The sequence below is a fragment of the Lissotriton helveticus genome, chromosome 12 (genome assembly GCF_964261635.1).
Source record: "Lissotriton helveticus chromosome 12, aLisHel1.1, whole genome shotgun sequence".
NCBI classification, from domain to species: Eukaryota; Metazoa; Chordata; class Amphibia; order Caudata; family Salamandridae; genus Lissotriton; species Lissotriton helveticus.
In genome coordinates, this window is record NC_136073.1 from 209,040,184 (window position 1) to 209,056,434 (window position 16,251).

At 48.0% G+C, this 16,251-nt stretch overlaps 1 protein-coding gene across 2 annotated transcripts in view; it reads left to right on the forward strand.

Annotated features, from left to right (window-relative positions):
* The window catches only part of ZDHHC7 (zDHHC palmitoyltransferase 7), a 358,756-nt gene that overhangs the window by 158,550 nt on the left and 183,955 nt on the right, over window positions 1–16,251 (forward strand). The window contains exon 1 of one of the 2 annotated variants that reach the window (XM_078670374.1): window positions 5,304–5,408. The exons of the other annotated variant lie outside the window; for it this stretch is intronic. Within the exon in view, the coding sequence (XP_078526500.1) occupies window positions 5,399–5,408 (10 nt within the window). The 5' untranslated portion in view covers window positions 5,304–5,398. Of the gene's footprint in view, window positions 1–5,303; window positions 5,409–16,251 lie in introns of those variants that run through there. 2 annotated transcript variants of the gene reach the window in all.

The following is a 16,251-nucleotide window of genomic DNA, read 5'->3' on the forward strand; positions in this document are numbered from 1 at the left end:
GCTTGTAAAGCTTGCGAACAAAATACTTACTATATGCAGCCTCCATTTTTTGAGAGGTGTGAAGCTTTTCCAGTCTCCTAAAAAGAGGTCCCAGGACAACTGTTTAATTGTTAACTATAATCACTTTTGGATTATTTATGTACGTGGTTTGACAAGCTTCTCTTTATAATAGACAACAAGACTTATTTTAATTTCGTCCCGTTAGTCAATACTCCCACCCATGAGGCTGGGCATACACTGGACAGCATTTTGGCAAATTATTCAGATCTTCAGTTAGGAGATATCCTTCGCCTTACATGGTCACACCATAAGGTGGCCGGGTTTAGCATCTACTCACGCTCAGAGAAACCAGCTATCAAAATGTAAGGCCAGGCCAAGCTAGTGCGGGCTTGGAATAAAATGAACAAGGATGACATGATTAATATCTTAGACTCCTCCCAACCATCACTGGCGGGAGATACCAGTATGGCCGCCACAGAATATAAGCAATGGGTTAATTCGGAAGCTAATAAATTGGCCCCAGCCAAATTTATTAAAAGCTTTAGAAAGCATCCAACTGCATCCTGGTTTTCCTCCAAACTTAAGGAACTGCAGAAAACAGGAGACAGTCTGGAGAAGTAATTACTCCAATGACGAGAAAGCAAAATCTAAACTATTAATTCAGGTGTATTAAAAGAAAGATCAATGATGAAAAGGCTAATCTTTACACAGAGAGGATCAATAGGGCAAATAACTCAATTGAGAGCTATTTAAAACCGTTCACCAACTGACCGGTCCAATCTCTAGTAATATATTAGTAACCAGCCAAGACGTCTGCAACAATATGGCAGATTTCTTTTTTGTTACTCGCAGAAATTGTTGTTGAGTGGTTAGCTTGTCAGTGGGAACGGGAATGCTTGTCAGTGGGAACGGGAATGCTGTACCTAGAAATGGGACCTTCGCCCTTAGCACAATACGATTTAAAATCATACTCATTGTGGAAGGAACCATCTCCCTACACCTTGGAACAACACTCTCATTTACTTCAAATAGAAACGTTATTTGCTTGCTATCAGGAAACAACTTGATGATCTACACGTCTGTTCACAAACTCTCCTAGTGTTTTTTTCACTGTGTTTTGTAGCACAAGGAGATCTTGGGTTGGGGAAAACCGCGCTCTACTAATTTATAAATAAATCAAGAACTTCCGAACGGCCTTCACGGTATATGGGAAAACCTACCTTCACATAGAATGTTTTGACTATTCAGTGGTGAAACCAGGATTGTAGTTTGCACAAATGGGTTTGAAGAGGAGTGAAACTATGAAGAAAAGTAAGTGGGCCTTAACTTTCAAGTAATTTTATTCTTCTGCACCGTTTTCAGAAACCAGTTATGAGACAAGCCAGAAGACCGATTGTAGTTTTGAAAAGACATTTTTGAATTCTATTGAAATTAATTTTAAGTTTAGTGACTGCATCTTAAGATGTGCAAAGACCAGAATATCAGACGATATAACATAAATGGTGGTCTAGCAGGCATGCTGAAACTGCAAAGCCCACACATGGGACTAGCACGGCTGTTGGATTGCTAAACAATGGTGTAGTTACTCTATAGTCACAAGAAAACGTTATTTTCAACAAAAAGAACAGGGAGCACACTGCACGACATACCAGCACACAATTCGCCCAGATGCCTTGTGGTAAATGCATTGCATGATAACATTTAATTCAGTTTAAAGATTAAGTATCCACCATTGTTAGTGCAGCCAGTGCTAAGTATGTCTAGACGCATGTTTCAGGATTGTTGTCTTTACTCAGTAAAGAGTTAGAAGTGAAATTTGGTAGTGCTGGCTATGCTCCTCACAGACTCTTTAGGCTTGGTACCAGTCCCAGAGCACAGGTGCATCCCGGAGCTCCTCAAATCAATAACTCTGCATGAAGCCAGTCACAAAACGAGGAGGGTGCACACTGCCAGGCATACCAGCACACAATTACCCCAGATGCATTGTGGTAAACGGAGTGCATGATAATAGTCACTTCAGTTGAAAGTGTTTAGTATTCACCATTGGTGGTGCAACCAGTGTTGTGTATCTCTAAACGTGTTTCAGGATTGTTGTTTTTGATTTGGCTTCTTGCTGAGTGTTTGGCTAACGAGCTCTGGGATACACCTGTGCTCTGGAAGTGGTACTAAACCTGAGAAGACAGTGCCAAAAATCTAACTTGTGCAGAGAGGCCTAAGCCTGACCCTCACTGTGAGAGATCCTGGACTTGTCCTGTGACCTGGAGAAGTGCAGCAAGCATGCCCTTATGTTAGACAGAGGACTATCATCCTCTCCTGGGTACAGCACATTAAGCCGTGGTGGCTGCATATGTTTTTGATGTAGTGTGACCAGATTTTTTTTAACCTGCATTAATGAGATTGCTGCCTACAGGTCCCTCTTATGTGAAGTTCCACTGTGTATGCCCAGAACCTTGTGCTAGTAGTCTGTGCGTATGTCGAGTTCTTGTTTTCTGTGTATGTAGTTCATGTTTAGTTGGAAGGCTCAGAGTCTGAGGAAGCCTGAGTACTGAAGTCAGTGGGATCTTTTTTGCATACCCATTTTTTCATAGACATGAATTGTCACGGAATAAGGTGGAGAATGAGGGCCGCTTCCCCAGGCAGCAGAATAATTTTGTGTTCATTCCTGTGTGTGGAAGGTGAAGGTCCTGACACTGTAGTGAGGAGGCTGGAGGCGAGGCTACCTTTAAAAGTTCTGTGAGGGTTTTTGTTTTCAAATTGCTGATTATTTCTTCCTCAACACTGCCATTTGGTTGGTGGTATGGATAAAGGATGATACTACAGTGTTGTTGCATTAGGTGAGGAAGTTTCAAGGTCAGGTTTACCCCTCTTCTCTTTGTCATTGCTGTTTCAGAGAGGCTGATTGCAGCCAGAAGCATAATCCTCACACTTCGTTATGCCTATGTTTCGGGTGGTCCAGTTTGGAGACGGACCTTGGGCTACCTGCTGTGAATGCAGCACTCTGCTTAAGAGTTGTGCTTTGAGAGCAAAATGTGAAGGACACTAGAAAGGAGAAACACCTCAAGTCGCTTTTTAAGTTCGAGACCATGGATCCATATACCCCCCAAAAACCATGTGGGACCCAAACCACCCACGTGTTTCCAATTCCAAGTCATTAATGGTCAAGGAAGGGAATAATGCGCAGAGTACTCGATGGACTGCTGTGTGATCAGAGCCTGTGCCTGCCTGACAGCCAGTCTCCAACAAGAAAGAGGACATTACCTGAAATCTGCACTGTATGCTAGAGGAGCAGAGGGCCAGCCTAGTGCCTAGAAGCCTGCCTGCCGAGAAAGGCGAAAGTCTGCCAGGTCTGGCAAGAGGAGAGACAGGCCCGGAAGAGAAAAGTGCCTACAGCTGTCTGCATCGGCCAGATCATTGTTGCAGCTGCCGCGGTCAGCCAGATCGTAGTTGTAACTCCCGGAGTCGGCCCAACTGGGACTGCAACTGCCTGAATCTGCATGATCAGGACTGCAACTGCCTGGTCGGTCAGGTCGGGTTGGAACTGCCTATTTCATTTCAATGGGGGCTGCAACTGCTGTGTCTGCTTGATTGGGGCTGCAACTGCCTGTGTTGGCTTAATCGGGGGCGAAATTGGTCAGGCATCAACCCAATAGGAGGGAGGATGTGTATATGCCTCTGTCACCCGATCGGCGCCTCAGTTGGGGCTACAAATTACTTTGTGACTGCGCTGGCCTGATCAGAGCCCCAACTGCCGTCGCATGTGTGCTGACTCGACTGGGGCTACTCCTGCTGTGGTAACTGCTCTTGTCTGGATGGGGCCTGTACCTGAGTCAGTCAAATGACCCAACTGGGCCTAACTATTGGCCTGTACAGTAACTGGGTCCATAAGCACCAGGGCTGCTGCTCACCATGTGTACGTAGATGCCGGCCTCTTCAGCAACTGCTGATGATTTTTGGGCTTCCGAGGGCCTCTGTCTGTTGGATGATATTCATCCCACTGGATCCGCTCAGGAGGATTACGAGTGACTACAATTATTACCCAGTACACCACAAGGGATAGCAAACTTGACAAACGTGGACTGTGTGAATTTGTCTTGTGGAGTATTTTACACTGCACCTGAACCTGATTCATGCTACTTCCCTAAATGCTGAGAGGCACAAGCAGTAAATGTCACCAAGGTCACTGCCCCGGAAACTGGGTGGAAATGTGTAGTAGTTAGTACTCCTGTGTTTTTAAGAAAACAAAGACATTTTTAAGATGACAAACACTAGACTGCGCATTGAAGTTATTGTTTCTGTTCAGATTTGAGTACTGAGCTTGGGCGGCCTCCCTCAGAAACCTGCGACTGCATGGCTGCTCTGAGAGTCAGTAGCGCAAAGAGTTGTACATGGCCCACTATGGAGAGCCACAGTAGGTCGAAAGCAGGGACTTCAGTGGCAAACTCCCCCAACCACAGTTGGTGCTCAACTATCTGTTCTATGTCACACAAAGACCCTTCCAGCCCCCCCCCCCCACCCACCCACCCACCCGCCCCTCCTCCCGCAAGGTCTGTCAGTCCTCATCTTTCAAGTAATTATATATTTGGAAGTTATTTAAAGCATCTCAACGAGGTGCATGGTTCATGGTGCAAATATTATCCGTGGAGGTTTAATAATGGGCGCTGGCTATGACTCACTGCTATATTTGGTGTGTACAGCTCTTCTTACGGAAGATGGTGATGTCATTGTTATTTAAACACGGCGTGGGAAGTTAAACCGTGTAGATATGGAGCCATTCCCAAGGTTTTCGAGCCACCTGTGGGCCTGCCCGGGCCCGCGCCCATGTCGTCAGAGTAATTGTTGCCTGATATTCCCTCGTCCTGGGCCTTCCCTTGCTGAGGCGGTCTGGCAAGCATGCATCGGCGCAGTGTCATTGGCTGTGGTAACAGAGGGTGGTGTAGTCTTGACATTTCTGTAGTGCACGACTCCCTGGCATGTCTGTGCTTGATGGCAGTTGTCAGAGTGCTAGTGATTTTATTGCTAGTTACTTACCCTCCCGGATTCGGAAAGCAGTGCAAATGTAGGGAAAATGTATTTCTGACCGGATAACCGCTATTCTCACACCAACGCATCTGTTACTGCAAGCGAATTGTCGCATTCAGTCATAGGATCGTGTGGGGTGCATTATTGAAGCAGATAAACTGTAACTCGGTATGACTTGCGTAATGTCGCCTCAGTCGCTCCGGCACGTTTTCTCCCTGTTCCTGGAATGTTGAAGCGCTCCAAGAAGTCCGTCATCTAATTACACCTTGTGTTGCTCCTCCTGTGTATGAATAAGTCAGGCGCGCGCTCCTCAGCCACTGAGATGTGCTTGTGTGAACCTTCCATCAACTCTTAATGTGATCAGACTGGCGACGCAGTGATGGCAAGAGGTGAGTGTGCTGATGCACGGTGGGTGGTCTGTGGCATTATGTGGCTGGAAGAGCATGGTCGCCTCTGCTAATTTATACCCGTCCCAGTGGTATAGAATTAGGGAAAAGGACATGGTTTGTAGCATGGCCGGTTCTATGATTTGCGAGGCCCTGGGCCACAAGGGAATGCGCGAGGCCCCTCTAATTTACTTAAGTGACCCCTTGAAAGGAAACCATTCAGAGACACCGCGTGAGGCCCATTGTACAGGATTTTAGCGCCCCCACGGTTTTAACTTTCAGCCCACAAGCAATTCTCACACCTCCAGCCGAGAGTTAACACTGTGGGTGTGCTAAAATCCTGTACAATGGGCCTCCCACAGTGTCTCTGAATGGTTCTCCTTGCAATTGGGACAAGGGGAAAGTCTCCCTCCCCTAGACCTCCAGACACCATCCCAGAGAGGCCCAGGGAGGGGACCCCTCCCATAGACCCTAATTGCAAGGAGACAGGGAAACAACAGGGCACACGATCGGTTCGGGCCCCATGCTGGTGGGCTGAGTGCGAGGCCCTGGACAGCTGCCCACGCTGCCCATGCCTAGCGCCGGCCCTGGTTTGTAGATGTTAGAATGACGAGACGTTTCGGGTAGAACTCGTTGCTCAGTGCAGTTCCTTCCTTGCCCTCTCTTCACTCTCGAGGTCCCAGATGTGCTCCGACCTCCACTCGTGTTCAATCGAATGGGTCTGCTCGATTCGGTGGTAAATGCTGCCCAGGACGAGAGTCACATCGCGTCTATAGCTCTGCAGAACGAATGCTGAACTGTCATGAGCAAATGTACCGCGTATTTATTATTGTAATGTGGGCTGACGTGAGTGCCAGAGCTAAGCAGCTCTCACTTCAATGACTCTTGACGCGCTTTGCTCGCTTTGAAGGAATGAACTCTGAGGCCTGGGATGTCAAATTTACTTTTTTTTTTTTTACAAAGCTACCCGATTCGTCCCTTTTCCCTTTGAAGCCAAACCTGAACCATCACAGTTTTGCCACCGTGAATTTTAGACAAATGTCCTTAAAATATGTTTTTTTTTCTCCTTCTTAGTTACTTATGTATGGTCTCTTATCATTGTTTTATTGTAATGTTTTGTTACGCACACGTGGAAGGGATTAATACGTTTTTGTCTTAAAGCTGATATGTGAATTTGGTGGGTGTTGCCTCATGGCTTGGCCCAGTTGTAGGAACATTGCCCCAGGAATGCAGCGATAGTTTATGCCTGTTTTTCTGCTCCTGTGGCAAGCTTTGTTTAGAAAAGGCCTTGGAGTTGCTTATTCGACCTTTCCTGTAATACACACTGCACCAGTGCAAAGTTGTTTTCCATGCAATTGAAAGGAGGAGTTCCTCAATTTCAGTGGTGTCTAGCCCCTTCAAATGAGGGAATGCCTTTGCCTATGTACTTAAGCCTTAATATGGCCTTATTGGAAGAGTTTAGGGAAAATTGCTATCCCAATGGGATACTTTAATAATATTTGAAGAGGTACATGTGTCCCCATGGGCCTCTTAAATATTATAGATGCATTAACATGTTTAAGACAACCCTGTACCCATTCAACACTGAATGCCTATCCCCATTTCCCTGTTGGCCTGGACCATAAACCTGAGTCGCTGAAGGCTTTTAAGCCATCTGTGTAACAAGGGCAGGACTGCATGATAATCTTTTTTAAGTATATGGGTCTTTACATGGGAAACGTATCATTATTTTTATTTTATTAGTGTTAAAGTACATACAGTTGACCAACTATAATTGTGATAACAGACCTGTTACGACAGGCAGGCAGCCATGCAGCTAGGTAGTGATATTCAGACATATAAAAACGTCTTCTAAGTCATAGTTGTTCTTTGTTGTTGGTACGTGACCTTCATTTCAATATGTTTATTCATCGGGCTATTCAACATAATAAAAAAATAGGCGGTTCCCAGCGTTCCAAACACCTTGATGTTATCAGTGTAGTAGTATGTCACCACACCCCAGGAATGCAATGCTGATTGATTGCTTAACCATTCAGAGAACTTGACACACTACTTATTTTTCAATTTTAACCTCAAAGTGTGTTTTGGGGGTTTTCATTGCTATACGCCGTTGCTTTTCAATTTCCTCCTTCTAACTCCCTACCCAAGTAGAAACCTAATTTCATATATCTTGTGGCAGTGATTTCATGGGTTGTAGGCTGAGTAATGTTTGGTTCCTTTTTTTACATGTTGCAATGTCATTAATCCAGTATTTTACCTGGTAGCAATCAATCAATCACAAGAATTTGTATAGCGTGCTACTCACCCGTAAGGGTCTCAAGGCGCTGGGGGGGGGGGGGGGCGTGTGTGTCGCTATTTCTCGAACAGCCAGGTCTTGAGTTGTTTCCTGAAGGAGAGGTGATCCAGGGTCAGCCGTAGGTGAGTGGGCAGGGAGTTCCATGTCATGGCTGCCAGGTAGGAGAAGGATCTTCCTCCGACTGTGGATTTCCGAATTCTTGGGACGGAGGCGAGGGCGAGGCTGGCGGATCGGAGCTGGCGGGTGGGTGTGTAGAAAGTGAGGCGGCTGTTGAGGTACTTCGGGCCCATGTCGTGGAGAGCCTTGTGTGCGTGGGTGAGGAGTCTGAACGTGATCCTCTTGTTGACGGGGAGCCAGTGCAGGTCTCTCAGGTGGGTAGAGATGTGGCTGCGGCGAGGGATGTCCAGGATGAGTCTTGCTGAGGTGTTCTGAATGCGCTGGAGTCTTTTCTGGGGTTTGGCTGTGGTTTCAGCGTAGAGGGTGTTCCCGTAGTCCAGACGGCTGGTGACGAGGGCCTGGGTGACCGTCTTCCTTGTTTCTGTGGGGATCCATCGGAAGATATTTCGGAGCATGCACAGGGTGTTGAAGCAGGATGAAGAGATTGCGTTCACTTGCTTGGTCATCGTGAGGGAGGAGTCCAGGATGAAACCCAGGTTGTGTGCGTGGTCCGTAGGTTTGGGTGCGCTGCCCAGGGCAGGGGGCCACCAGGAGTCGTCCCACGCGGAGGGAGATGGTCCGAGGATGAGGAGTTCCGTCTTGTCTGAGTTCAGTTTCAGGCGGCTGATCTTCATCCATTCTGCGACGTCTCTCATTCCTTCCTGGAGGTTGGCTTTGGCGGTGGTGGGGTCGTTGGTGAGGGAGAGGATCAGCTGGGTGTCGTCGGCATAGGAGATGATGTTGAGGTTGTGTCGGCGGGCGATGGCTGCGAGAGGGCTCATGTAGACGTTGAAGAGGGTTGGGCTGAGTGAGGATCCTTGCGGGACGCCGCAGATGACTTCGGTGGCCTTGGATCGGAACGGGGGGAGGCGGACACTCTGGGTTCTTCCGGCGAGGAATGAGATGATCCACTCCAGGGCCACTCCTTGGATACCGGTGTTGCTGAGGCGCTGTATCAGGGTGCGGTGGCAGACGGTGTCGAAGGCTGCTGAGAGGTCCAGGAGGATGAGGGCAGCCGTTTCCCCGTTGTCGAGCAGGGACCTGATGTCGTCGGTGGCTGCGATGAGGGCGGTCACGGTGCTGTGGTTTGCTCGGAAGCCGGACTGTGATGGGTCGAGGGATCCGTTGGTCTCGAGGAAGGCGGAGAGTTGTCTGTTGACGATCTTCTCGATGACTTTGGCTGGAAAGGGGAGGAGCGAGATGGGGCGGAAGTTCTTCAGGTCCATGGGGTCCGCGGTGGGTTTCTTCAGGAGGGCGCTCAGCTCGGCATGTTTCCAGCTCTCCGGGAAGGTGGCGGATGCGAAGCAGCTGTTGATGATATTCCGGAGTTGGGGTGCGATGATGGAGTCGGCTTTGTTGAAGATGTGGTGTGGGCATGGGTCGGTGGGGGAGCCGGAGTGGATGGTGTTCATCGTGCGGGTGGTGTCTTCGGTGCTGACCGGGGTCCAGTTGCAGAGGGTGGTGGTTGGGGGCGCTGGTTCGACGGTTGGGTGCGTGGTTTGCGCGCCGAAGCTGTTGTGGATGTCGGCGATCTTACGGTGGAAGGACGAGGCGAGAGAGTCGCAGAGGTCTTGCGAGGGAGTGATGTCGGTGTTGCAGGCGCTGGGATTTGAGAGCTCTTTGACGATGCTGAAGAGCTCCTTGCTGTTGTGGGTGTTGTTGTCCAGTCTTTCTTTGAATGCTGTCTTCTTGGTGGTGCGGATCAGCTGGTGGTGTTTGCGGGTGGCGTTCTTGAGGGCGGTCATGTGTTCTGTTGTCTGGTCGTGGCGCCAGGCTTTCTCGAGAGTGCGGCAGGTTTTCTTGGAGTTTTTGAGGTTGGTGGTAAACCACGAGGCTTTCCTGCTGCCGGGTCTGCTGGGAGTGTTCTTCAGTGGTGCGAGTTCATCGGCGCAGTTGGTGAGCCACAGTGTGAGGTTGCGGGCTGGTTCATCGGGGTCCGTCGTGTTGGTGGGTGGGTTCTGGCTGAGGGTGGTGGTGAGCTGGTCGGCGGTGATATTGCTCCAGCTTCTGCGGGGAACTTGTTGCGGGTGGTGGTGGGTCGTGGTTTTCCTGAAGTTGAAGTGGACGCAGCTGTGGTCTGTCTAGTGTAGTCCGGTGGAGTGGCTGAAGGAGATGTGTTTGCTGGAGGAGAAGACTGGGTCAAGCGTGTGGCCGGCGTAGTGGGTGGGGGTGTTCACCAGTTGCTTGAGTCCACGGTTGGCAAGGTTGTCCAGCAGGGCGGGGGTGTCGCAGTCCTTGTTGTTCTCCAGGTGGAAGTTGAGGTCCCCTAGGAGGATGTAGTCTGAGGAGGTGAGGGCGTGCGGGCTGATGAAGTCTGCGATGGCTTCGCTGAATTGAGTGCGTGGTCCCGGGGGTCGGTAGATGAGTGCCTCTGAGGGTGGTCTTGGGGTCAGTGTGGATCTGGAAGTGAAAGTGTTCAACGGCGTTGAGGGTGTCGTCGGAGTTGGTCGTGATGCGGATGGTGTTTCTGTGGATGATGGCGATGCCTCCTCCGGTTTGGTTGACACGGTCCCTCCGGGTGATCTTGTAGCCGTCCGGGATGGCTATGGCGATGTCAGGGGCTGAGGAGGCGTTCATCCAGGTTTCTGTGAGGAAGGCGACGTCTGGTGATGTTGTGTCGAGGAGGTTCCAGAGTTCCACGGCGTGCCTGTGGACGGAGACGGTGTTGAGCCGGATTCACTTGGTGGTTGTTGCTGGTGCTCGGCTTGGCGGGTGCGGTGCAGGTTCTTTGAACTAGGCCAAGGCTCCCCTACATTTAGCAACCAGCAGTGCCATTGCCACAAATCTTCTGGTGGGTTTGGGATTTAGGAAGACATATACTAAGAGGACTGCCTTAGGCGAACTCTTCAGGGTAGACACCATCATTATTAACAGTTTTTGATGGATACGTCTTACTGCTGATTACTCACCTTGTGAATATTCCCCAGACATCAGACTGGATCTGGCAAACTCAAAAGCAGTATACTGTGCCCCGGTAGAAGGCATTGTTCGGCTCTGCATTGCCTATGTTCTGCTGCATAAGTGACAAACAGAGCAGCCTGTAGGTGCCACCTATTCACACCCAAATCAATTGCTTTATTTCTGCACCATTAGACGTGGATCTGGAAGTCTACGTGTTTGAGCTTTGAGATTTTTCTAATCTTTTTCTTAAACTTTTCAGTGTGCAAGGGAAATGTCCTCTCCTAAACAAACACATTTTAAACTTTGCAGAGACTGTCACAAATGGTTTTTCTTTTTCAATCAAAATCAAAATGGAGGGAGGTAGAAGTCTAGATCCATTCAGCTTTCGGGCTATGTATCCAAAAATCAATTGGGGATAATGGACCACTTGAAACTACGTAGCCAAGGTTTTTTACGTAGATGACAGGGCGGTATATCTTGATTCTCCGCCGTTTTACGTTGCGTTAGTGCATCATCATAGGGTTTTTAGGTCTCGACTACAGCATTGCTTTAGCAATGCTTGTTTGTAGAGATTATAGTAAGGCTTTCAAAAGTCTACCCAAACTGCGGATCGGGTACAGTTCATTTGAGCCATGCGCGTGCACATCACTAGCCACATCGCACACCATTCGGAGCCTCGGCATCACTTCAAAGGAAGCCGCTCCCCCGCCCCCCATCAGACTTCAAAGGAAGCCGCTCCCCTGCCCCAAACCGATAGCTCGCTCTGCGTGGCATTTGCTCTAGATAACTCTCATTCCCCTGCAAGCATTTGGCTTTCACCCAGCACCAAACCAATGTCTCGCTCTGCGTGGCATTTGCTCTGGACAAAACACAGTTCAAAATACGAAAGCGCTCTTACCAGGCTCGCGTGCGTTGAATATAATAAGGAATGATAGCTGGCAGCAGACATTCTCATCCCCACCACACGTCATAAAGTGTTCAGTGAAACAAGGAGATTTACACCACTCCCATGGTCGTAACGCTTCGAGCCCCTTGCTGCTTTTGGTTTTTTCCCCTTCATTTGCAAATTTGCTTCATTTAGAAGGTTCTTCTTGCTGTGACCTCGCCCACTTTATTCAGCCTTCGTTTCCTCCACGTAACCTTTCAACTTCGGTTCGTAGTGCCCAGACAAAGAGTGCCCCGCAGACCCTCCTCTGGGTCTCTGTCCCTCCTCACCCTCCCACTGCCCTCATTCTGGCCTCCACGTTCGCACTGTTCTCTCGTTCTCTTAAATCCAGGCTAAAGCAGAATTGCCTGGCCCAGATCCCCAGCCTTCTCGCTCCCAGGTGTTTGTTTTCCAGTGTGGAATGAGATAGAGCATTGTCTGTAATGTCTGAAGGTCTGAGAGGGAATAGAAACACGCTGACCATCCCTACTGAACTGTTGTGTGCGTTCTTACATCGGAAACTATTTAACGTGTTCCAGATTCTCTCTCCCAGCCACCCGATTTTCCTTCTTCATTTTTTTATTAATTTAGTTTTAGAACTATACTCCTAATATCGGAAGCGTTAGTCTTTTTCCCTCTTAAATCCTCCAGATATTCCCTTCATTGTGCAAAATGTTTTTGTTTCTAGCCTTTATTATTTGTTTTTTCAGATTGAGAGCACACCAGCTTCACAAACAATGTTTTTTAACACCATCGCTGCTGGTCTCGTTCCTCTCCTGTGCTGGGCCATAATAAAAATGGGTGTGGTCATGACGAGCTCAGCTCGTCATGAGCACATGAGCACTGTACTGCATGACGAGCTGAGCTCGTCATGAGCACCAAAGGGGTTAAAAAACACAAAACAAAACAAAAACATTAACAAAGGGAAAACCAGACTTGCTGGCTTTGTCAGTTGCCCTTTTGCTTTTCCAGTGTTGTCGTTTATTTCTGCCTGCTTCCTCTCACCTTGCTGCCTTACCCCCATCTCCCAGCCCCTTACACCCTGTTCCCAGTTGTTTCCCCCAGGCTCCTTCCTCAGCTCCCTGCTCCACCTCATGTTTCCAAACTGGGTGCCTTGCTTTCCTCCCTGGCGCGGATCATTCTGCTATTCTCCAACGCAAAACCTTATACTCTCCCTATAACATGCATTCTCCCCCATATCGTTTTTTCTCGAACCTTTAATCTCCACTTAGACTATGAACTACCCCTCCTAAATTTTATTCTCCTCCAAAATACATGCCTTGTGCTTTCTTCCCCTAATATGTTCGGGTCTCACCCACCCTTTGCCTCTTGTTCTTGTTTACCTCACTGACCCTAATGGCCCATGTGCTTAGTCCGTTATGCTATACAGACCAAGCCTTCAACTGCCCCGGCGCCTACCTTGCTTATGCCACTACCCACTCCTTTACCTCATGTGCTTAGGCCCCTAAGTGAGTATTTGCGTGGCCTGCTTATGTTCCATTATGTTCATATGTTTCACTTCCATTGCATGGTGTGCTTGAACACTCCCCCTTAACCCCATTTGCCTTGGGTATTCCTAATGTTTCCCTTCACATGTGCCTTGTCAGTCATCCTAACTTGTTTTTGTTGTATGCTAACCTCCACCCGGAGGTAACCACTGGATGCGTAGTAGTGTCCAGAAAAATTAAGTGCTAAAAAAATTGGTGAATTAAAATTCTTTGAATCGTCTTAAAAATGTTTTATTAGAAGGTGATTCAAGAAATCTAAAGAAATTTCAATGTGTAGGTATGGATCTAGTTACTGGATCCTCTATACATAAATACATTAGGCCGACATGTTTTAGTCCCACTGTGCCCAGTCGGGTCTATGGGGCTTTCTTCAGGACCAATATAAAGATTGTACTTACACAACTTGTGTAGCACCTAGAGGTGGTTCTGTACTCCACTCTCAACAAACTGAGGCAGAGGGGGCAGAGTGAGCACAAGCAAGGAATTGCCTATCTTCTGAAAACCAAGAGACTTTCTCTGGTTCCCTGATGAAGTAAAGAACTCCAAACTGTGAGGTACTATTGGCCTCAGTTTATTGAGATACTAAGATACTACTACGCATCCAGTGGTTACCTCCGGGTGGAGGTTAACATACAACAAAAAAAAACCTATGATGATGGACTAACGCAACGTAAAATGGCGGAGAATCAAGATATACCACCCTGCCCTCTACGTGCGTGTATGAGGGTTTTTTATGAGGGTCAACCAGTACCATAAAAAAACCTGGCTACTTAGTTTCAAGTTGTGGAAAAGTAAATTTTGCCATGTTCTGTGTCCCTACGCGTCCTCCATCATATGTTATATGTGCATGATTAATATGCATATGTTATTCCCTATGTTCGATTAATGACGCAATTACAGTTGTGTCCACCTCTAGTATGCCAGCTTCCAGTTCTCGTGAATACTACGAATATCAGGCCTATGTAAAGCTACGTTGCCACGTTTCTCAGTGTGCACGTTAATGCATTGTAAAGTCCCCGTTTCTAGGCCTCAAAAGGGCCCGGACACCAGATTTTAGCTCCTGTCTCCTGAAGCCCTCGCTGAGGAGCGATACAGCCCCCACCTGTATCCTCGACCCTTCACTTACTTCCTGCCTCGCAGTGCCCGGCTCAGCTTGGCTCTGCCTCTGAGTCTGCCAAGAGTATGTTATGATTCGAGTTATCAGTACAGCCCTCCTTCTCTGCATTCCTAAAGCTACTGAATCGCATCAATAGTTTCCGTCATTGTCTAGCCTTTACGTCTCCATGTAAGAGAAATACTGCATTTAATGGTCATTTAATATTCTTCATCACGCACTACATGTAGAATAATGCATGCTCCAGTCTTAGAGTCTGTTCGCCTTTACCCCGATAACTTTTGGATTCCATCAACATGTTCTCTAAACATCAGATACTAGATACTACTTAGGTACATGTCGCCCTGACTCTCCAGACTTCAGTCTCTGCTCCTAGCACAGAGCTCATAGCCCCCAGCTTCTCCTAGTAACACGTCATTGCCAGTTTGCGCGCACCATCAGGTTAGAGGTCCCGGCTCCTTAGGTAGCCCCCTCCATGGTTTCCGCCCCATTCATGACATATTCTGTTACGTTTGCATCACATGTCTATGTATACGCCTCTGTTACACCTACTTTCACCCTTATCTTTCGCGACTGCTATTGATCACACCCACTGCTCCGCCTATCGTATGTATTGTAATGCAACTGTTTTAGTATATATGATCGTGTATTGTTATTAAATGTTAGCGCGCTCATCCCAGATCCAGCCCCAGCAGCTGCTGGGCCCTGCCATCCTATTCCTATGCAGGTTGTCCCGCTCCTGTCCTTTATGCTGCAATAAACCTGCAAAAACTCCTACTACCTCGAATCCTGACTCTTATTTATTGAGCTATCTGTTATTGCTATATCCAGACAAACCTAGATCCGGTATTATTTATTTATATACCACATAATGGCGCCCGAATAGGGACTTGCCCTTTCCCCACGCGCCGGTGAAGCCACGCCGGCCCCCTGACCCTCTGCAGCCGTGACGGAACCATACCGTGCACGTGCAGATATTTCTGCTTCAAGTATCCCTCAGGCCCACGGAGGAGACGGAGGAGGCGGTCCAGCATCCAGACGAGGCGGTGGAGGAACGCGGCGAGTCCCGACCAGAGCCCAAGCCGAGAGTCCAAGGTCCGAGGTATCCGGAGGTCCACCCGTAACTGAAGTCCGAAGTTCGTCGTCCGTCGTCGTAGCAGTCCAGTCCAGTCCGAGGACTTCCGTTCTTGCTGCCCGGTGAGTACCGTTACTGGGGTAGTATCTAGACAGGGTCAATTTAATTGACTCTGGTCCGTGGGTTGGTGGTACACAGACCCACAAACGAAGTGTCCACTTCGGTGGATGCGGGTCCTGACGTGTCTCTTTATGAGACCGGTAAGTTTCGTACTGTTTCAGCAGTGCATCTAGTTTCTGTTCTAGTCAGTTCTGTTCTCGAGAAAATTCATGTATTCTGTGTTCCGTATTCCAGGTAGTATTCTGTTCGAACTGTTATTCTAAATGTTCTTCATGTATTTTGATGTTGTGGTATGAGTGTGAAGTAATTATCGTGTTTATTGTGTAATTACGTATTGTGTCTCAGTTACAGTTCAGTCATGCCCTTGTTTTCTAAGTTACGTCAGTTAAAAACTAGAAAGGGTCTGCTGGAAGCAGCAGTTCCAGTCCCGCCTAGGGACAGTCCAGGTCATTTTATGTATCAGAAGCATGGCATAAGTGCCATATTATATCTAGATTTATGGGTAGAGTATACCAAAGAGTTAGAGGAAAAGTATAGATGGCCTGTGTCAGGCACATGGGATGCCGAGTGCATCATGAGAGTAGAAGAAGCATTATGGAAAAAGAAAGCCAGACAGTCACAGAAAGATGCCATCGAGTTATGGCGCAAAGAATCTCATAAAAGAACCGAAAAAGAAATCAGAAAGTCAGAATTAAGTAGAGAATCCTTGGAATGAGCCCAAGAAAGGGAATTAATCGAGATTGGTGAACGA